Genomic DNA, 24,199 nt, shown 5'->3' with positions numbered 1-24,199 from the left:
GAAAAAGTCGAAAACAGGATGCACTGATGCTCCACCTGTGGCTCTCTGCGCTCACACGCGCGTTCATGCGCAATTACGCGCGCTCTCGGCCCTCTCCACAAACACTTTAATACTCTATTCCACAGCTCCAAGAATGGGAAAATCAGAGAGCCAAATGGATATCATGGAGAAAAGCACTAAACCGAGGAAGCATCGCTGGACTGTGGTGGAGATCGGACTGTCTGTCATTGTTCTTCTGATGAGCTGCGCTCTGGCTGGACTCATAGTGCTCTACACTTCAGCTCTGAGAGGTGGGAAACACGTCCGATTTCTGCTGCAAATCACGAGTATTTCGAATGCTATTCAAAACCCTTAAAAAAGACATCAAACATTCATTTATTTATAGCTCACGTGGAGCAGCTCTGTGCGACCTTCCTTTGAAGAACTTTATAGAAAACGAGAATGAAAAAAAGCTTAAAATTAATATTAATGAAATATATAAAAAATGTAATATTATTAAATTTATTATATATATATATATATATACACATATACACACATATATATATATATATATATATATATATATATATATATATATATATATATATATATATATAAAAAATAAATATTAGAACTTATACATATATAAAGTATATATATATATATATATATATATATATATATATATATATATATATAAAATAAGTAAGTACTGTCAAATCGATTAATCGCGATTAATCACATCTAACATAAGTTTGTAAATATATGTATAAATATGTGTATACACACACACAAACACATATATTTAAATGTATATTTACAAACTTTTGTCAGATGCCATTAATCACGATTAATCGATTAATCATATATATATATATATAAATTAAGTTTATAGAGTTATCATATAATATCTCATAAATTTGCACATAAATTAAAATATAAAGCATCTATCGAATGGTTTGCATCTGATTATATTCTTTAAGATCTTGCATTTTCTTTTTATATTTCAGAGCGTTTTAACATAAATGATTCTTCAAAAGGTAAAGTATGCTGTTAAGTTGATCATAAAGTTTGGCAGATTTTATCATTTAAATCTGAGGTTTTTTATTTTATTTTGAGTTTTGCTTTGCCATAAATTTTGTATAATCACTCCATGTACTGTACAATATTATTGCACATTATATACAGTGGATATGCACTACTATTAGCAACTGAAACCAACCACAATGTCAGGTTTACAAAATGTATTTCTCATGCCTAACTTTTGGTTTGTGAGCAAACGGTAGATTTATTTCAATAAATTGCATTAAATTATTCCAGTTTTCCAGTTACATACTACCCGCAATGTTAAGCTGAAGCAATAAGCTCTCACTATAGAGCTGGACTTTTGAGTGGATTATGTCACATGATCTCAGCCGCGTTTCAGTCAGACATTAACCTCAATTGTGTTGTTCATCTCACCACATCACAACAGGGCTGAAATATCGATCAAAAGCTGACAGCAATGTCTGTACGACCCCACAGTGTGTCACTGCCGGTAATGTCTGAAAGCTTTCCTTTTATATACCATCTCGAAACTAGTATTCAAGATCTGAAATGATTTCTTGGCTCATGTCTGGGTTCTTGTCAATGATATAGCGGCCCGACTGCTCCAGAACATGGACCCCAGCGTGGAGCCGTGCCAGAACTTCTATCAGTACGCATGCGGAGGCTGGATCGAGCGGCACGTCATTCCAGAAACCAGCTCGCTCCACAGCGTTTTCAATATCCTGAGAGACGAGCTGGAAATTGTGCTCAAGGGTCGGTTACGTCAACAATCACGATGAGTGTTATGGGTTTGTGTAGATTTCTTTTAAACAGTTTCTTCTTGTTGGTGTTGATTGATTATCTCACAGGAGTTCTGGAGATGGAAAGTAAGGATGACAGAGAGGCCTTCAAGAAAGCCAAAACGCTCTACAGCTCATGCATGAACGAGAGTGAGTACACAACATTAAAACACATACTGTGATCTGCTTATACTATGCAATATATTGACTCTGTTATTATTTACCACTACACATAAAAATAGGATTTACTTTGAAACAGTTTTCACTTAGAAATGACTGATTTCACAGATAATTACAGAGAAATGGAGTATAAAACACTGAATTAAACACAATATTTTGCAGTAGAAAGATTGAAATTATATTTTAATTGTATTAAACATGCTCCAATAATCATTGTTTTACACGTTTTACATAGTAGTGTGCAATCCCATAAAGCATCGCATGACATGATTCAGTTTCATGACGATGTGCATGTATATTTCCAATAAACTTAAAGGCACAATATGTAATTTTTCACCACTAGAGGTCACTTATTCAAAACTAAAGCGTAGCTTGATGAGGCCCTGATTTTGCAGAATCATGGGAGGTGTCTTTTTCACAACTCTGTCCATTCGCTGTCCATATGAGACACATGAGACACTGCAGTAAGCTAGATCGATATTAGCCGTGGTAAAACATGGTAATCGCGGTAAATCAAGAAAACGAGATTTAAACAATAAGACTCACTGTGTTGAGCTATATAACATGATTAGTTGAAACAGTTGCTCACTTGTCTAATAAAACACATAATATATTAAAGCGTCTTTGGTGGTTCCATGGTTTCTACAAAACCATGTGTCCCTGGTTAAAATTGCTTATTTCTCTGGATTTAAACATTATTGGAAACATCCGGGATAATGTAAGTACACAAGTCAACAAAATATATAACACTGTTCTAGTGGTTTTTCAATATTTTAATCTAAAAATCTTACATGTTGTGCCTTTAATGAATATATTGCATTTTATACTTTAAATCGAGGTGTTTTATATTGTCATTTTTGATTCTGTTACATTATTAGCGATGCTTTATGGGATGAGTTTTTAAACATTGTAATGTTCTAATTGATCTGATTAGTTGCAGGGTTATTATAGTTAACTAAAACTATTAAAATGATCCTGATTGAAATAAAGCTGAAATAAAATATAAATCTTAAAGTTGTTAAAGAACTGAAATGAGTTGAAGCACTATGCATGTAACTCTACACCCTTGCCTCATTTACAATACGCGGTTTTATGAATATGCAAATTAGCCCCGCCTCCACTCACTCACACTAGCTCAGAGATCCACACATTGATGATCACATGTTGACGTGATTGGTTACAAGGTAGTTTGTGATGTCAGAAACACCAGCAATTTTAAACCGCGTTTTTGAATTTGCACATGGTTTGTCCTAAATCATATTAAATTAGAAATATAAACAACATTAAAAACTTAGCAATATTTAAAACAAACAATAAAAATGACAAAAGCAAAAAAAAAATTTTTTTTGATTATTATTGTTAATAAAAACTATAAGAGTATATAAATAATACTAAAATAACACTGGTTTTAATTCTTCACTGAAAATTCAGGCCACCTACTAAGTTTCTGTTCCGCTCGATTTGTGGACAAAACCAACTTTGTCTCGTCTCTCTGCTTCCCCCTGCAGTTCTGATAGAGCAGCGCGACTCGCAGCCTCTTCTCAGGCTCATTGACAGTATCGGCGACTGGCCCGTGGCATCTGAGGTCTGGAACGGCACATCAGGTACTGGAGATAGCGCAGGCCGTCTCTAATTCACTCTCGCTGAGAATGGCAGCATCTTGGCCTTATCTAAATGGGATAAATGCAATCGCTTCAGCCGTGCTGTCGCTGGGTGTTGATAAGGCGCTAGACTGATGGAAAAGTCCAGTGGTTTCACCCAGCAGTGGCCGTCCTGCTCATCTGTCATGTGAGATAGAGCCGTGTCGAGGAGGGTGAGAGGATGAGACAGTGACTCGCCGTGATGATTGGCACTGTGGCTCGTTATAGACCTTGAGAGAGGGAAGAATAATTAAACGTAATAGAATAAGATCGCTGGCGTAGAATCTACATATGCAGACATCAACACAAACACACACTCCAGCCTTTGCTGACAGATTTATTATGTGTCTTTAAAGCAGTGGACAGGTCAGTAATGCTGTTGGAGACGTTTAACCATAACTGGCCTTTGGAAAACCAGGCTGTAATTATGATACTAAGTATCCATCTAATTTTTGTACACTGGGTTTTAGGGGTAATTTTTAAGATAGTTTCTTCCCAGAATTTGTAATAATACAGAAATTGACCAGTGATGATGTGCAATGCACTCATTTAACATCATCTGTGGTTATTGGAACAGTCTTCGCAACATATTTTTACTTATAATGTGATGCATTTGTAGGTGAAGCAAGAAAAATGTAGGACTTGATTGTATCCATTGGGAATTAACTGGATTGCGAAATGGAGAGTGAAACCACAAATGAGAAAGCTGGATGAAAAGTAAAATATATTTTTGGTTAGGGTCCAGTTCTTACTATTATCCAACTATATGACTTTTGCCTCAATGAACTCCTAATTACTGATTATTCAAGTAGTTAAGTTTAGGTATTGGGTGGGATTATGGGATGTAGAATATGTTCATGCAGAATAAGGCATTAATATCTGCTTTATATGTACTAATAAACAGCCAATACCCTAGTAATATGCATGCTAATAAGCAAGTTCACAACTGTTCACAAGTTCTGTGTGAACCAGCTCTAATTACTATATTGAAGTAACGATGCATTGACATGGAATTTGCAGTTCAGTAAGTGAGTAATTTCTTGATTCAGCTGCAATTCTGATGGATTCTTTCAGTGAAGTATTCTTCAGGCTGATCCAAAAAACTCTTTTCAACTGATTCATAAGAATCGACTCATTTGTGCACGAATCGGAATACACAGATCATGCTGTATGTTTGCCAGTCCCAGCCATAGCAGTCCGAACAAATGAGTCGATTCTTATGAATCAATTGAAAAGAGTTATTTGGATCAGCCTGAAGAATCATTCACTGAATGAATCCATCGGCCCCAATTGTCATGCCGAATTCCCCATTATGGTCTTGGGTTCTGGAGGGGGTGTGGCCTTAAATAATGCAACCAATCAGATAGCAGCTGCAAGGAGGGGCGGGGAATGCTGCATCACTTTGAAAACAAAACTGTGCATGAAATACTGCTGTGATCTGAAATGCGCTTGTGAAAAAGTTATGCACACCAATGACTGCATTTGACAACATTTATTTTTCCATGTTTCTGAAATGTCATGAACACAGCACCATTCTCACAGGTGATAATAGAGTAAGAACTAAACATAATAAACACACATCTGTGCAAAATTTATTTGGGGAGCACGCTTATGTAATTATGTAGACAAAGCGAACAGATATGGACTAAAAGCCTCAAAACGTTGATCTTGCAGAGCAAGCGTGGAGCCTGGAGGACACACTGGCTGTTCTGAACGCGCGTTACAATAAGAAGGCCGTGCTTGAGATGTTTGTGTGGCCAGATGATCGCGACTCCAGCCGCCACATTATCCATGTAAGTTGTTGAACAGAATTTACATTTATGTAATATTATGGTACTATGTTTTTGGACATGAATGATGGAACTTACATATTTTCTAGACATGTATGATGGTAGTACCATTGTATTCTGTAAAGTAATACAAATTTTATACATGTATATGGTAGTACCCTAGCCTTTTGGACATGTATGATGGTGCAAAGTATGGCATGCAAAACCATGTTTTTGGACATTTTTTGGTAGTCTATAAATATGGTAATCATTCAGCATCAAAGTGTATATCAAAGTATGTCAGTTTGATTGGTTGTTTTAGTGGTGCTTCACCTTTGAAAACACACAGTGGCTAATTGCAATCTATTTTGCATAATAATACACCCTGATTAAAATGCCATTTGGAGCATGAGATAATAAAACAGAGTGTGTGATTTTATGTTGGTTTAATTATGAACGGATGATCTTATGCATGCTGCACCCAACAAAAGTGATGTAGATATGTTTTTGGTAACACTTTATTTTAGGGTCTTTTAACTAGTTGCTTATTAGTATGCATATTACTAGAATATTGGCTGTTTATTAGTACTTATAAAGCACATATTAATGCCTTATTCTGCATGACCTTATTCTACTTTCTTAATCCTACCAATACCTAAACTTAACAACTACCTTACTAACTATTAATAAGTAGTAAATTAAGAGTTTATTGAGGGAAAGTTATATGCATTCACTATACTAAAGTGTTACCATGCTTTTTCATAGCAAACGATTTTGTCATTTAACAACATCTTTCTGATTGCACAGGTTGACCAACCAGCACTAGGAATGCCTTCAAGAGATTATTACCTCAGTGATGGGAATTATAAGAAGGTACGGTTGTGTCATTTTGGGAGAGGCATTCTCTCCCTCAATGCTTTTGTTATAATTACATGAATCAGAAGCTCCCCCATCCTGTATCTTTGTGGGCAGGTGCGCGAGGCCTACCTGGAGTTCATGGTTTCCATGGCGAGGATCGCACGAGAAGACAGGAACTTGACCCAGGATGAAGAGCGCGTGTGGGAGGACATGACTCAAGTGTTGGAGCTGGAGACAGACATCGCTAACGTGAGTTTAACTGGAGACGGTAAAAAACAACAACCAAAAAAATGACATGTATTAAGTTACCGAAAAGCGTTCTGATGCTGTAAATGTCATGCATGAATCATGTGAGCGATTGCATCTGTTTTCTGCCCTGTGCTTCAACAGGCTACCTCACCTGCAGAAGAACGCAACGACATCACCGTGCTTTACAACAAAATGACACTGGGAGAAGTGCAACAAGCTTTCAACCTCAATGTAAAGTGCAGAAAAGTTTTCTATTTAAATATATTTTAAAATGTAATTTATTTCTGTGATGCAAAGCTGAATTTTCAGCATCATCACATGATCCTTCAGAAATCATTCTAATATGATTTCATGTGCAAATCATTAACATTATAAATCTGTTTACTGTCACTTTTTATCAATTTGGTGCATCCTTGTCGAATAAAAAAACCCAAACTTTTGAAAGGTAGTGTATAAACCTGAAGAGAAACTATGGGTGTTAATAGAACAAAATAATTTTGAATAACGTCATGATTTCCCACTAGTCTTTAGCAGCCAGAATATAAATGTAATAATGTCAAATTTGGTCAATAGTTATAGTTATTTATTATTATTTTAATGCTTCTCCAAATGATGCTCAATACGGAAGAGGATTAGGACCAAGCAATAATAAAAAAATAAAACCACCTTGAGATTAAAGTTGTTAAATTTCGAGAAAAAAGTGGAGATAAAATGTTGAGATAAAGTCATTAAATTACGAAAAAAAAGTTGTTAAATTTCGAGAAAAAAGTTTAGATAAAACGTTGAGAATAACTCATTAAATTATGAGAATAAAGTCATTAAATTACGAGAAAAAAGTCTAAATAAAATGTTGAGAATAAACTCATTAAATTATGAGAATAAACTAATTAAATTATGAGAATAAAGTCATTAAATTACGAGAAAAAAGTCGTTAAATTATGAGAACAAAGTCGTAATTTAACTAATTTGTTCTCATAATTTAAAGAGTTTATTCTCAACATTTTATCTAAACTTTTTTCTCGAAATTTCACGACATTTTTCGCATAATTTAATGAATTTGTTCTCGTAATTTAACAACTTTTTTCTCGTAATTTAATGACTTTATCTCAACATTTTATCTCGACTTTTTTCTCGAAATTTAACAAGTTTTTTCTCATAATTTAATGACTTTATCTCAACATTTTATTTCGACCATTTTCTCGAAATTTGACGATTTTTTTCTCATAATTTAAAGACTTTATTCTCAACATTTTATCTCGACCATTTTCTCGAAATTTAACAAGATTTTTCTCATAATTTAATGACTTTATTCTCAACATTTTATCTCAACCTTTTTCTCGAAATTTAACGAATTTGTTCTTGTAATTTAACAACTTTTTTCTCGTAATTTAATGACTTTATTCTCAACATTTTATCTCGACCATTTTCTCGAAATTTAACGATTTTTTTCTCATAATATAATGACTTTATTCTCAACATTTTATCTCGACCTTTTTCTCGAAATTTAGCGATTTTTTTCTCGTAATTTAATAAGTTTATTCTCAACATTTTATTTCGACTTTTTTCTCGAAATTTAACGAGGTTTTTCTCGAAATTTAACAACTTTAATGTCAAGATGGTTTTATTTTTTTATTATTGCTTGGCCCTAATCCTCTTCCGTAGCTCAGTGACCGTTGATATAATATTGTGTTTTTCTCAACAGAGCACACATGCTTCTTTTGTTTCTCTTTATGAAATGTCAGGGCTTTAATTGGACACGCTACATCCAGGGTATCATGTCTAGCGTGTCAGTTGCGGTGCAACCCGAAGAACCCATTGTTGTGTACTGCTCACCTTACCTGGAGAAGCTCCGTGATGTTCTTTCCAAGCACAGTCACAGGTGATGTTCTTAGCTGTTTGACACATGAAAAATTGTCATGTCAATTATGGTCATTCAGAAGACATAAATATTGCTCAGAGGTTCAGTGGTTTCAGAGATGAGAAACTTAAAAGGTGAAAGTTGTGTTCAAACTTACTTTGTCACCTGTGCTTACTTATTTCAATTAATGAAAATGTTTTAAAAGTTTTTTGGTTAACAGTAACACTGCTTCAGTATTCCACAACAAAAACTTTAGTTAAATGTAAATGAAATGTCAAAATGCATAGTGTTGTGCTGTATGGCATTAAATGATCTGCACATTTGTGATCTCCGCAGGACTCTGCAGAACTATCTGGTATGGATGCTCATCATGGAGAGGGTCAGCAGTATGAGCCGTCGCTTCAAAGACGTGAGAGCGCACTACAGAAAGGTCAGTCGTACTCTGAACAAACACATAGGAGAGCTCTCATGGCATTCAACTGCTGTTTCAGTCCAAAAGAGAAAGGGAAATAGGGAATAATCTCTAGGGAAACTGATTTATAAACCTTTAAAGACAGACCTACTGTGAGCTACGAGGTTGTTAATTGACGGTATTTGCTTATGCTGAAGCCGCCAGCCTGTATTATTTCAATTTATTCTTAAAATAATCCTGTTTAACAAGAATTCCTGATGAAAAACTACATTACCCATGATGCTGTACAGACAATTCCTCCAATCAGAGTCACTACAATCGAAACATGCCAAAATAACTCTTTAGCTCCACTCACTCCCATGAAGCACTGCAAATGACGTAATCAGGTCTGTCTCCCTATGCTCTCAAAATACCTAAATATTTGGATATGTGCTTCATGGATTGTAGCTCTTTTCCTCAGTAAACCATTAAAGGTGCCCTAGAATGCTTTTTCACAAGATGTAATAATAAGTCTAAGGTGCCATTGTATGTGAATGTGCCACACTGAATGTGTCTGTGAAGTTTCAGCTCAAAATACCCCATAGATTTTTTTTACTTTTTGTAATTTTTGTAACTGCCCATTTTGGGGCATCATTAAATATGCTTCAGATCATGTGAGTATAGTATTTATTTGGATGTTTACATTTGATTCTGAATGAGTTTTGAGGCTGTGCTCCGTGGCTAACGGCTCATGCTACACTGTTGGAGAGATTTATAAAGAATGAAGATGTGTTTATGAATTATACAGACTGCAAAAGTTTTAAAAATGAAAGTAGCGACGGCTCTTGTCTCCGTGAATACAGTAATAAACGATGGTAACTTTAACCACATTTAACAGTACATTAGCAAAATGCTAACGAAACATTTAGAAAGACAATTTACAAATATCACTAAAAATATCATGTTATCATGGATCATGTCAGTTATTATTGCTCCATCTACCATTTTTCGCTATTGTTCTTGCTTGCTTACCTAGTCTGATGATTCAGCTGTGCAGATCCAGACATTAATACTGGCTGCCCTTGTCTTATGCTTGAACATGGGCTGGCATATGCAAATATTGGGGGCGTACATATTAATGATCCCGCCTGTTACGTAACAGTCGGTGTTATGTTGAGATTCGCCTGTTTTTCAGAGGTCTTTTAAACAAATGAGATTTATATAAGAAGGAGGAAACAATGGAGTTTGAGACTCACTGTATGTCATTTCCATGTACTGAACTCTTGTTATTTAACTATGCCAAGGTAAATTCAATTTTCAATTCTATGGCACCTTTAAGTATGTCATAGTTTTTGTCCAATTTTCAAATACGTTTTTGCTTCAAATCAAAGTTTGTAGTGTTGTGATTCACCTCTTTGCTGATTGGCTTGGTTCATGACCTATAACATTTTAACAAAGACTTTCTGAAAGGCTCTCTGAAACTTGTTCAGTCGTCTTGGCTTAAAGCCAGCTGTTAGCTACTGTTTTCTTGACAGAAGCTTTGTGTTTATGAGCTAATTAAATATTTAAACAAAAATCTATAATTTGCAACGGTCACTTTGTCGTGTCCAGTGTAGACAGCCTCAAGCTCAACCATCGCATCCGGTGTAGACAGGTGTTATTTGGGAAGTAGCCATGTTATAAGTGGGATAATGTACATCCAGCCGGTTGTTATCATAAAATAAACCCCTTCGGGGTGATGCAAGACCCCTCCACTTCATGCCAGGGTCCTGATGACCTTGTTTGGTTTTATTCTGCGATAACAACCAACTGGATGTACATTATAGGCGTACAGGGTGCTCTCAACCTTATTTTGGTCCATTTATTTTATTGCATATTGTGTGTGTTCACTCAGGCTTTGCATGGCACTACAGTGGAGGAGGCGAGGTGGAGAGACTGTGTCCGTTACGTTCAGGGCAACATGGAAAACGCCGTTGGGGCCCTGTATGTCCGGGAAACCTTCTCTGGAAACAGCAAACGCATGGTAAGACAAAAAGACCAACTTGGCCCTAAAAACACACCGTTAGACATAACAGGAACATCCTCCTTCAATTCTTTACACAATCAGCTATTATCAGATTGACATGGATTGTTTAGACTGGATTCAGTGATTTGACTGTAAGTCATCTCAGTTTTTTTAAGTTTCTTTTTAATCTGGGATGATTTTATGTAACTCTGCATTGAATATAGATGTATGTGGCTTTATATAGTATTTCTAGGACAGTCAAATAGTTTTATTCATTTTAAAGTCAACATAAATTATCATCATCTTTCATGAAAATGATGAAAAATGACTTTTCCTTTTCGGCTGACATGACATAGGCCTCGTGAAAAACATAATTTATAATTCACTTATAAAGTAAATAATTAGTGCTATTAATCAATTAAGATTTTAAGCTGATTTATTATTTATTTTTATTTATTTATAATATTTATTTTTAATTTTATAATTTTTAATAATAATAATAATAATAATTGTATAATTATTTTTATTGAATGTATTTATGAAATAATGTTTTTTTTATATAAATAATTTATTATAACATTTTAATCAGATTAATTGCATGATATGCCAACTATTTAACCAATAGGCAAATAGCTATTTTGGCTGTTTGAAAAAGGGCAATTTCATTCGTTCACTTGAAATGTGTCTCTCCGCTGCTGTTCAGGTGGGTGAACTGATCAAAAAGATTCAGGAAGCTTATGTAGAAACATTGGAAGAATTGAGCTGGATGGATGAACAATCCAAGGAGAAGGCCAGAGAGAAGGTGAGATGGCATTAATGGTCTTCCAGAAGAGTTTTTATTTCTTTCCTTAATCCCAGGGATTCCCAAACTTTTTGTTCAGCCGAACCCCTTTGAGATAAAATATTTACTTGAGGTACTCTTTGAGATTTTAAGTTAATATTTCAATAATTTAACAACATATTCGCATGTTTACTGTTCTATGATATCGGTTAATGGTGACATGACATGCAGGTAAATAAAATAAAATGTATCTTTATTAGTAAGTGCTTTAATTTGATTATTAAATGATTTATTAAAATTGTTATATTTTTATGATTTCATTAATTATTAGCTTTTCATCAACTCACAAACCCGTTCGGACACATTTTTAAGCACAATTTTAATAGCATATTTAACATAATAGCAATTTAATAGCATATATCTTTAATTTACATTTTTGCTATGCATTTATATTACTTTTATCTTGTTATTATCATTATTAAGTGGGTTTGATCTTTAATCTTATGTTATTAATTATGGTATTTTTATTTACTTTTATGTTAAGTACTTAGTGTTTACTATAATGCTTTTTTATTGTAAAACACTTTGAGCTGCATTTCTTGCATGAAATGTACTGCAAGTAATGTTTATTATCATTATTATAATATTTGCTCTTACTATCCTGCAGTCTGAGCTATTCTCGCTTTCAAACCTCCTGTTTTGCAGGCAATGGCAATATCAGAACAAATCGGTTATCCCGACCACATCCTTGAGGAGGAAAATAAGAAACTGGACGAGGAATACACACACGTATGGGAACTATTGAGCTCTGAATAACTTACCATTCAAACCTACTTGTATCTCATTCACATCAATACAAGAATGATGACAACTTAGACAGAAATACATCAATGTGATGTATTATGTTTCTGCTCACAGCTTAATTTCAGTGAGGAGAACTACTTTGAGAACATTCTGGAAAACCTGGCAGCATCAGCCCAGAAAGGTCATAAAAAGCTGAGGGAGCCTGTGGATCCTGACATGTAGGAAACACATGAATATATGCTTTTTTTCCCCTTCTTGACCTGTCACTGAGTCATTGCTTTTTCTCTGTCTCTGTGAATGTTTTAGGTGGATTATTGGTGCAGCTGTGGTCAATGCGTTCTACTCGCACAACAGAAACCAGATTGGTAAGTTCATATACTATAAATATAGCCATATAGAATATTACATACAGGGCTTGACATTAACACTCGCCAAATGCGGGTGGATTTCAGCAGTGGCGTGTAACGCAGTCACTCCTACTAGACTCTTTGGTGGGTTGATTTTTATATATAATATATACATTTTTTTAATTGTAGTCTTTTAAAAAGGCATCTGAAATAATAAACTAAGTAAAATAGCATTGTCAAAAATCTGAAACGCTTCCAATACTCATTTTCAGCAGAAAAGATACATGATATCAGCTGTGCTTTCTCGCTCTCTCATCTCTAAGAGCGAGTTGACACACAAACCCACCTCATTTTATTTGCTACGGATGAATATTGTTGGTATTACAGGGCTTGAATTTCGGCATCATATTGCGCATATTGGATCTCATTCATGAAACACGAGCAGAACGAATTTGTGTGTAAATCGTGTGTAAAGTGGTTCTGGCGTAAATTTTCGGATTCATTAAAATGTTTGTATTTTCCAAATGTTAGTTGGTACGAAAGAAATCTACACCTGCTCCCAGCCACGCGTAAATAGTTTAACGTCCGAACGTTTTGCTCATTAATAAGGCTGCATTTTAATTCAGCTTAATAAGGTACATTACACAGCATTTTGAAAAAATATTATATATAGTAATTACATACGTTTTTTGTTTTTACTTTTATTGTGAGAGCCAGTAATAGCATCTGCAAACGGAGCACTTCGTAACCAAATAATTACTTGATTTCAATAGGGCTGGGCAAACTAATGGCCCCTTAATTGTTATGGAAATTGTTTCCTATAAAATGGCCAAAATCCTTCGTTTGGTGTCATAATATGATGCCCATATATAGTTGTCAGTAGGATTTAATGGGCGGGATTTATGTTAATTGAGAATGAGCGTGCACGCGCGTCCCATTTACGACTGATTGGAATTCATTAACACACACACACATTTCACTATCACTTCTGACGTTTACGAAGTATTTGTGAATCAGGAGAAGAGTTTTTGGGAAGGTAAAAATCGCTCACATATTTACTCATACATTCACGAATGTTTCATTGCACATAATTTTACTCATTCCTGCTGTTTATTGCACTTAAACAGTCAAATACACACAAAATAATGTCAAAATGCTGTTCTAGGCGAGTATTCATGTAAACACAGTCAGTTATGTTTTTAGTGAACGTAAACAGAGAAAGAAATGCATGTGTAACAGTATATTGGATCCGTGCGTCAGGTCTTAAAGTGACAGCAGACTAATAAACCTGCTGCCAAATTATGAAATATCTATTAAAAATATCTATATTTTTCCACATGGTATCAATGTCAAAATTGTGGCCAATGAAAATGAAAGTGTATAGTAACTTTGGAAAACCACTAGCCGCAGTGGCTGATGTGCAAAAAAGTTCATGTCAAGCCCTGATTATATAATATATCATATTCTATTCTGTATTCTATATTATAAATAATTTGGTAATGCTTTACAATAAGCTTTCTATTATATTAACATGAACTAACAAGGAACAATACCTCTACAGCATTTAATATGCTGCCTTCACGTGCTGTCTAAATGATCGAGTTTCCTAGTTAAAAATTGGACATGAATGCCCCTCGAGTCGTATTTACCACTGGGAAGTTTGTGATACAAAATGAAACAACAAAATGCCTGAATGCACATCTTTACTGTACAATCCTTCCAGTCTATCGACAGCAAAGAGCCTTTCCAAGTCCACCAGCTAGACCAGCACAAACCAGTCTAGTCCAGCACTGAGATTCACGATGGACTAAACAGATCTTTCCACTAGAGAAGGCAAACTAAAAAAAGCAGTATTGTCCAAACGCAGGTCTTTTGTGAAGTATTTGTTCTGGTCAGATTTCTCCTAAGCTGTTGAGGGCTCTCAATATAAATGCTTTCTCAGCCCATTGTCATAATGGCTCTAGTGCCTGTAGTGCTTTTCTCTTGTAGATTAAACAAAGCTAGTTTCAGGCTCCAGTGCCCACAAAGCTTGTGCCTTCTAGAGATGGGCTGTGGACGCCAAGCACTGGCTATTCAGGCTGGGTTAATACAGAGATTACAAAAGCCAAGTGATTATGCAGATTTTCAGCGGGAGAAATTTCCACATAATTACTCTTAGATTGCACATTTTAATGTTCCTGGACAATCTGGGAAACACTTCAAGTTGAATTGCCATTTTAGAAACAAGAGCGGCAGCTGTAACTGCCGGCACGATGGCATTTTGAGCCCTATATTCTATAGCTGGAGGACAGTAAACAGTAGAGATCTTACCGTCCTTCCAATCTTGCTTCTGCTATCCAGTGTATACCATTACCATCACATTATTTCAACTATAAGCACTTTTAGAGTCTCTTAAAAAGCACTTTCCACACTCTCATTTATCTAATTTGTTCACTAACATGATGTCCACCAACTTTTGACATTTCTTCTGAACCACCAAATGTCATTCCACCAAATCTCAAATCAACATGCATGCTGTGATGGAAATGACATTTTAAACATTTGTGGAATAATGTGTTGTTAAGGCTAATTTCAGTATCCTAATGGCATACAATTATATATTACAACACACTTTGCATAATTTGCCTAGTCATTTGCACCGCTTGATTGGAAATGACACACAGTTGTCACGTGTACAGTGTGTTTTGGTTCTGTTTTCCCTGTTCCTGTCTACCTGAGTTTGCCTGTGTTCCCTAGTTAGTTTCCTTGGTTGTTAATTAGTCCTACACACCTGTTCAGTTTTATGTTTATTACTCTCCCCATGTATTTAAGCCCAGATTAAGCCCTGGTATCGTCAATGTTAACGTGGTTGTGTTTCAATGAATATTGTTTCTTTTATCTCCTGCGTGTTCCTGGTTTGATTTATAATTAAAGACTTTATTAGTGATATTCTCCTGCGTCGTGTGCATCACTACAGCCACAGTGTGACAACAATACAAATATTTAATTTACCTAGATTTTTTTCAAACATTACATGTCTCATATTTTACAGACACTGTTTTCTCATGGGGAAACATGAACGCTAACATAAAAAAAAACATTATTATTAGGAGAAATGTTGATTAGGAAAATTGTTGATGTCACAACTAAGCACTGTGGCATCATAAATAATTTGTACACATATATACATACCATACATACCATACATACCATACAATACATACATATATATGTTATTATAAATATGCCAAACTTTAAATATAATACATAATTTAAATTATATTAAATGATCATACTTTAGAAGATTTTTTACATTAAATAAGATACTATATTAAATGCATTTTCTCAAAATAAGTCTACTTTATGGATATTTTGCTTCTTTTAAGACATTTAAATATTTTACTGACTCTCAGAATGTACTCAAACTGTCCCCAAATATCATATTTTTTATATAATAGATAATATTAATAATAATATCATGCTAAATTATCATACTATAGAACATGAAATGTATATATTTTTATAATATTCTGAGTCTGAGTCTGGGACAATGGTAAAACTAGTGTTAATTTGACCTTCAAAAAAAAAAAAAAACTGAATCTGTTAGTTTTAATGAAACAAATCTACTTCTGGGACATAAAAGTGTCCAAAGTTAACACTCTACAACTATTAAAATTAAAAAAAAATTTCTCATGTGACTCAATTAGTATCTCAAAAACGCATTTCCTGATCAATTATCCATGCATTATGCTGAATTCTATCTCTTTCTATGCATTCATCTTTCTTTCCTTCAGTGTTTCCTGCTGGCATCCTCCAGCCTCCGTTCTTCAGTGAAAAACAGCTGCAAGCTCTAAACTTTGGTGGAATTGGGATGGTTATAGGACATGAAATCACTCATGGATTTGATGATCACGGTAAAATGGGTCTCATCTGATGGATTGTACTAATTATCAGTTAGCTGTGGATGAATAAACAATGTGATTTTGTTGATTATCTTGTTTATTGGTGATGTATTAAACTCTGTGCTAAAGGAGGGGTTTTAAATATCACTGATAAATTGTTCTCCATTGGACCAAAGCAGCATGCAAAAGAGCAACCACAACTCTTGTCTGTTTAAAATATGGCTGTGTTCCACAAAATTAAATATTTATTTTCATAGGCCGGAATTTTGACAAGGATGGGAACATGAACAATTGGTGGAGCAACTACTCTGCGGAGCAGTTTGAGGATCAATCTAAATGCATGGTGGAACAGTACGGCAAATTCAGCTGGAAACTTGCAGGAGGCCAAAATGTAAGTTGAACCTCGGATCAGTACAATGGAAAGAATCTGCATATGAACTTCAGAAAACAAACAAATAAAACTGATATGAATTTTGTACTTGTAGAATGTTCATGCTCTGGGTCTGATCTAAGCGTTTCCACTGCCCTAAAAAAAGATATAAGGCAGCAATGAAATTAAGTTCAGAGCAAATTAAAACTTTTGCAGACATACAAATTTTCAACACACTTAAATATAGAATGAATGTGTTACGGTTGTGCTGGTGTAGAGATGAGGCAGATACGGATTTCCACATTAACAGATGCTTTAATCCAAAAGGGCAAGAAGAACCAAGCATACAATATCAACATAACATTTAAGACGGACAAGGAGTGCAGGGAGTGAGTGCATTATAAAGGGAGTGCAGATGATAGAGTCCAGGTGCAGGTGATCCGTGATGATGAGGAGCTGACGAGGGAAGTGAGTGCAGGTGTGGAGAACAGGAGGATCTTGGGAAATGGAGTCCAGGGGAAACAAGGGATCCGTGACAGTACCTCCCCCTCCCGGTAGGCGCGTCCTCGTGCCGTAGATGTAACAACCGGGGTGGGCGCCCTGGAGACCTCAAGCCGGAGCAGGGGGAAGAGCAGACTGGAGTGGAGGTCTCCAGGGCGGGCACAAAAGCCATGGCGGGTCAGGTGCAGCGGGCAGCCATGGCGGGTCAGGTGCAGCGGGCAGACATGGCGGGTCAGGTGCAGCGGGCAGACATGGCGGGTCAGGGGCCGAAGCCTGCCGAAAAGGCCTGGAGTCCAGGCGATGCCGAAGGTCCGTAGCGCCATGGTGACACCGACGGCTTCGCCGACTGAGGTGTAGGCAGGGTTCTAGAAGGCCGCAGCGTAACCAAGACGACAGACGACACAGGGAAAGCAGGAGGGAGTGAAGAAGCCAAGTGAACAGAGGGACGAAGGGACGGAGTGAAAACGGAGGAGTGCAGTCCTGAGGTGAGGGTGGGCTGATGAGGGACCAAAGCTTGACCGAAGGATGGAGGCTGGTGAAGCTGGTGGACTGATGGGCCATGGTGGAGTTGAGGGAGGTTGGAGCCAAGGTGGAGGTAATGGGGCAGAGGGTCGAGGTGGAGTGCTGGATGAAGGGGCTTGAGATGGAGAAGCAATGTAGACACCCATGGAAGGAGGCGGGAGAGGGAGGCAGGGGGGGAAAACAGTCTTTGGGCTGAATGGTTCAAAAATAGTTCATAGTAGGAGCGGGCTCGGTGGCGGCTGCAGCGGATTGCTCGGCGGCGGCGGCTGGAGCTGAGGGCTCGGCGGCAGCGGCGGCTGGAGCTGAGGGCTCGGCGGCAGCGGCGGCTGGAGCTGAGGGCTCGGACCAAAAGTCAATTAACCAGACCGCATCATCTGGCGTTTTGCATAGGGTTGGAGCGGCAGGCTCGGAAAGGGCTGGAGCGGGCTCTGGAGACACTGGAGCTGAGGGCTCGGACCAAAAGTCAATTAACCAGACCGCATCATCTGGCGTTTTGCATAGGGTTGGAGCGGCAGGCTCGGAAAGGGCTGGAGCGGGCTCTGGAGACACTGGAGCGGGCTCTGGAGAGACTGGAGCCGCTTGCTTCCTCCTCCTCCGCTTACGGGACCCAGTGGAGGAGTGTGGGTTCCGTGTGGGGCAGACAGGGAGTTCACTGGAGGGGTATGAGGAGGAGGACGGAGCTTGGCAGACTGGCCAGGCTGCCCGTGTTTTTGGAAGGACTGGACGAGAGGAACACATCATCCTGAACCTCTTGGATAAAGAATTTGGAGCAATTTAAATACAAAACTAAATTTATAGCATCAGCTAAGGAAATGTAATCGTCAGGTTCAGAGAAGCGGATGGTGTCCTCGTCCAGTCCATCCAAAAACAGGGCGATCAAATGAGCATCTGACCAATCTGTCAAATAAGCCAACTCAACAAACTCCTCCACATACCTCTCCAGTGAACGTCCCACCTGGAAGAGGCTGACGAGCTGGTCAGCCGCTGATGTCGGTGTGAGAGGCTGTGGGGGAGCTGGAGCCACAGGAATCAGGAACAATCCCATCTTTTTAATTGTGGAAATCCTGCGGTTTGGGTCCGTCTTTCTGTTACGGTTGTGCTGGTGTAGAGATGAGGCAGATACGGATTTCCACATTAACAGATGCTTTAATCCAAAAGGGCAAGAAGAACCAAGCATACAACATCAACATAACATTTAAGATGGACAAGGAGTGCAGGGAGTGAGTGCATTATAAAGGGAGTGCAGATGATAGAGTCCAGGTGCAGGTGATCCGTGATGATGAGGAGCTGACGAGGGAAGTGAGTGCAGGTGTGGAGAACAGGAGGATCTTGGGAAATGGAGTCCAGGGGAAACAAGGGATCAGTGACAGAATGATTCAATGACTCACTCATAAAGACTTCACTTGTTTAATTACTGGATGAATCAGTGTTTTTGAACAAATCTCTTGAATGAATGATTCAATGACAAATCTTTTTTTTTTTGTTGCCACCTACTGGTGTAATGATGTAAATGATACAATCATTATTTGAAGCATCAAGCTACTTTCAAAAGGTGATTTGCTCTATTTTGATTTTCACTACCGTAGACATCAGTGTTTATATCTGAACTATAAACTTTTATCCCAAAACTTCTATGATATTATGAATTATTGTAATAATGATACACAATAATGATATTGTGTATTTGAAAAGATCGTACCTGTCAAAAGCCGAATTGTTGTCCTGTGTTTGAATTGAGATCGCGATTTATTTATTTATTACGATTAATCGTGCAGCTCTACTAACAATGTACTCAAACTGTCCTCAGATTTGCCATGACATCAAAGTCTGTAATTAAAAGATTTTAATAAAAAACTCAAACTTTCCAAACTTGATACACTAGTTAAACTTTGGATGTAATTTGTATGTTACACAGTGTTGTTTTTGTCAACTAAAACTTGTGAAATTAAGCTATTCAAATAGTTTTTTATTAATCGAAATAAAGCTGAAATAAAAGAAAACTTTGAAAAATAGTAATGTTGCCAAATGAAAATAAGTTGAAGTGCTATAATTAAAAGCTAAAAAAAAATTACTAAAATTAAAATGAACACTGAAAATGTAAAAGTAAAAGCTAAATCAAAATATTCTTAATTACTATAATAGCACATAAAATACTTAAATAACACTGAACAATTTTACATTCATGTTTCTGCAGGTCAGTGGCATCACAACACTAGGAGAGAATATTGCTGATAACGGTGGAGTTCGCCAAGCATATAAGGTTTGTATCATTAATTCTCGTTAAACAACCAATTAGTAACCTGATAAAAACTACTCAACACCTTAGCAAATACATAGTTGTGTTCCTCATTTGTAAGTGGCTTTGGATAAAAGTGTCTGCTAAGTGAATAAATGTAAACACCCTATAGCTTCATGACTTCAAGCACTATTTTCTTCAGAAAAATCTGTTTTTGTGTGTGTGATATTAGGCGTATATAAAGTGGGTGGAGAGGGAGGGCGAGGAGCCCCATCTTCCCGGACTGGATATGGATCACAAACAGCTCTTCTTTTTGAACTTTGCCCAGGTATGTGACCATGAATTACATGCACTTTAAGACGCCAGCATTTGTTCACCTTGATGCCCATGCAAGGTCAGTTTCACAAAGACCGCATCAAATTAAACTGACATTAATTTAAAAGATACAGGTGCTGCTTAATCTCAGGAAAATAAATGACTACAGGCTGTCTAATATGTGCTTAAGGCATGAAATCAATGGCTGAATCACGTCATCCAATGGGATGAGTACTGCTTTAAAGGACTGGGATTAGAAATGTCATTGTTTGGATAGGCAGATGTCAAAATATGTGTTAAAATACACAACTGATCTGTTTTGCATAATCCTACAAATGACATTTAGGCATAAAGTGCATGCTAGGTCAGAAATAATATGTTTAAAATCCATATGTTCAGCTGACTATAATATGACTGGGTTCATTTTATTGAATATAAAAATATCTCATGCTTTCTGTAGGTCTGGTGTGGTGCCTGTCGCCCTGAGTATGCCATTCAGTCGATCAAAACAGACCCACACAGCCCTCTGGAATACAGGCAAGATCTTTCTACAAGATTTGTCAATTAAAAATGAAAAAATGTCACACTTAAAAATGTAATTCGATTAGGTTACAGTTAGAACATGCTATTAAACACAAGCAAAAAGAATAAGCAAAAATGAGTTGGCAAGAATTCTTGAAACTAACATAAACTAACAAAATTTTAATGCATCTTAAAACTCAAAGTTTTTACAAACATTATACATTACCGTGCAAAAGTTTGTGGTCGGTAAGATTTTAAAAAATTCTTATGCTTTATTTTAAAAGTAATATTTTGAATTGTGCTGTCAAATCGATTAATCACGATTAATTGCATAAAAGTTTGTAAATATATATGTGTGTAATATATATATGTACGTTACAAACTTTTATGTAATCACGATTAATCAATTTGATAGCACTAACTGTGAAATTTTTACAATTTAAAATAACTGTTTTCTGTTTGAATATGTATATAAAGTGTCAGCATCATTACTTCAGTGTCACATGATCCTTCAGAAATCATTCTCATATGCTGATTTGCTGCTCAATAAACTTTTCTGGTTATTATCAATGTTGAAAACAGTTGTGCTGTTTATTTTTGTGGAAGCCATGATAACGTTTTTCAGGATTCTTTGATGAATAGAAAATTTATAAGAACTGCATTTATTTGAAATAGAAATGTCAAATTCTTCTTCTTATAAATATAATGTCTTTGCTGATTTCTTTTATAAAAATCTTAATGACCTAAACCTTTTGAACAGTAATGTGTATGTGTATATATATATATATATATATATATATATATATATATATATATATATATATATATATATATATATATATATATATATATATATATAAGGAACTTTATTTTTCCTTACCCCAGTTGCTACATACAGTATTTTAATAGATGTGCAAATAATACAACAGTTCTAACATGTGGTTAAACTTGTGTGAACTTGAGGATAACTGACTTCATACATCCACTAAAAATCACCAAAACAAAAAGTCATGTTTTGAAAAGTGATGTTGGTGAAGAAAAAAGATCTTGCAGTGATTTTGTTGTTTAATGCAACATTTTACGTGTGAATTAACCATGTTTTATGACACTGATGTTGTTTTGTTTTGAACAGGGTTCTAGGTTCCCTTCAGAACTTTGAGGCTTTTTCCGAAGCATTTCATTGTGCACGAGGAACTCCCATGAACCCCGAGGAGAAATGTCGAGTTTGGTAACCACTTCGGAGTTGCGGGAGTCTGTGTATATTTTACAAACAAGGCAGCGGTTAGGAGAGCTTGGAGAATATTATGTTGTGCTGTTATTCTGCAGTGGCAGCTGCCTGTCTGTTAGTCTGATGTGACAGACATGACCAAGGTGATAGACACCTACATGTGTGACTGCATAGATGTCTACTGTGAACTTTCAAAAGCGCACATATAACCAACAAGTGCAGACGTCGTGAACGTGCACAGTGAGGGTGTTGTTTTTCTGAAAAAGAGGCATGCTTTTTCATCGTCTGTTTATGAGACTTTTTAAGCAAGATTTTGTCCTGTTTGCCTGTTTTTGTTGACACATTATTAGTTTTGGCACCGAAAAATACATGTAAACGTAATAGTTTCATTGTAACGAGGGGGCTTATTGACATCAGATTATTTTTCCAGATTATGTAAACGGATAAATCCCTCGGTTGGCTTTTGATTCTGTCGGCTCTCCAAGAAGATATCCGTTGTGCTTGAGCGAGCCCAAAATTAGCCAACAACTGGAGGCTTGGAAGCCGAACGAGATTGTGGTTTGAATAGAACCCAGTCAAAGGCATCATGTTTCGTTTCATAATAAGCAGCCTTGAAATATTTTGATTATTGTATAAGATTTTTTTCTAAAGCATGCAGTGGTAAGAGGCAAAAGCGAGAGTCCTATTGAGCACTGTTTTCCCAAAAATAATCCTAATATATATTCTAGCAACACTACGTTTCAAAGAAGAGCCTGTATTTCTTTGAAAGCGAGGGCTTAACGTTACGTAAACGGGCCCGTGTTGACAATTACCTGACAACCTTAAGACTGTTAAAACCATATCGCTTTAAGCTTTATGTGTTTTTGTCCATAAATAGATTCTATTCATGTCTGCCTTGCAATTACACTACAGACTTCTGTTAAAGCCAGCAGATAATGGCAGGAAGCCGCTGCAATACTGGAACAAAATAGTTACAACAGGTCAACGAGAACTCAAGACTGTATATTTGTTTCATACAAGCTGTTCGTTCTGCCAGGGAGCGCTTTGGTACGTTGCTATTGTTAACACTTACCTATGGATGTTTTGGCATGTTTAGGGGCAAGAATCAGATCCAGAGAAACCTTCTTCAACAGTTCAGTCCTCCTGGTTTGGGTTTCTTTCGGCTTTCTTTTTGCAACATTAACTTCTGCAAATAAACATAGAGAAATTGTGTTTTTAACTGTACAACCATTTGATAATTGGTGGAAATGTTCATGTTGCATAACTCTGCTGGAAAAAACAAACAAAAAACTAATTAAAGTGATCAAGTTGGAAATTCCCAGTAAATTTCACAATTTACTGCTGTGATCAAAGCTGAATTTTCAGCTTCATTACTCCAGTCTTCAGTCACATGATCCTTCAGAAATCATTCTAATTTCCTGCTCAAGAAACATTTCTGAGTATCCATGATGAAAACAGTTTCACGTTTTTGTGGAAACCGTGATATGTTTCAAGAAACAGCAAGTAACACATTAAATTAAACATAACATTTTTGAAATAGTATTTTCTTGTAAAGCGTGCACTCTAAAAAAAATACTTCAATGATTTATCACAAATTATTTTCTTTGTCAAATCAACTTCAATAATTAATGTGGTTCAGATAACAAAATACTTCAAGTTTCTGTTGATGAAACCAATCACCTTCATTGTATTAACTCAAATTTTTAATTTCAATGAACACAAATTTTTAATGGAACTTACTTTTTTAAGTTAAACCAACAATTCTTTTTTACAGCATGGTCTATACCAGGGGCCGGTTGCATAAACGGCTAAGGCTAATCTTAAAAATTAGTCATCAAATGTTTTTCCTTAAGATTGTTCATATCTTTTTTAAGTCAATTACATAAAAACATAGATTAGTCTAACTTGATACCAAAAAAGTAAGATTGATTACC

The 24,199-nt window shown here is 36.3% G+C and overlaps 1 protein-coding gene and 1 long non-coding RNA gene across 2 annotated transcripts; one reads left to right on the top strand and one right to left on the bottom strand.

The window, feature by feature from the left end:
- Positions 1-23,347, top strand: mmel1 (membrane metallo-endopeptidase-like 1). The gene is made up of 23 exons (XM_067387752.1): positions 1-290; positions 993-1,022; positions 1,457-1,519; positions 1,621-1,782; positions 1,878-1,958; positions 3,497-3,592; positions 5,303-5,421; positions 6,205-6,270; positions 6,370-6,504; positions 6,646-6,735; positions 8,247-8,383; positions 8,699-8,792; positions 10,648-10,776; positions 11,462-11,560; positions 12,245-12,328; positions 12,458-12,561; positions 12,650-12,708; positions 16,464-16,583; positions 16,829-16,962; positions 20,159-20,224; positions 20,433-20,528; positions 20,976-21,052; positions 22,170-23,347. The coding sequence occupies exons 1-23, from the start codon at positions 134-136 to the stop codon at positions 22,267-22,269; spliced, it is 2,298 nt and encodes a 765-aa protein (XP_067243853.1). The 5' UTR covers positions 1-133; the 3' UTR covers positions 22,270-23,347.
- On the bottom strand, positions 3,647-23,372 carry LOC137021393 (uncharacterized). The gene is made up of 5 exons (XR_010895311.1): positions 23,338-23,372; positions 8,338-8,396; positions 6,565-6,655; positions 6,385-6,483; positions 3,647-3,858 (listed from the first exon to the last, which is right to left on the bottom strand). It is a non-coding gene; the product is annotated as an uncharacterized lncRNA (long non-coding RNA).
- Between the last annotated feature and the right edge of the window lie 827 nt (positions 23,373-24,199).

This window comes from Chanodichthys erythropterus, chromosome 6 (genome assembly GCF_024489055.1).
Source record: "Chanodichthys erythropterus isolate Z2021 chromosome 6, ASM2448905v1, whole genome shotgun sequence".
NCBI lineage: Eukaryota > Metazoa > Chordata > Actinopteri > Cypriniformes > Xenocyprididae > Chanodichthys > Chanodichthys erythropterus.
The sequence above is the reverse complement of the archived record's forward strand: the minus strand, read 5'-3'. Positions and strand labels throughout refer to the sequence as shown.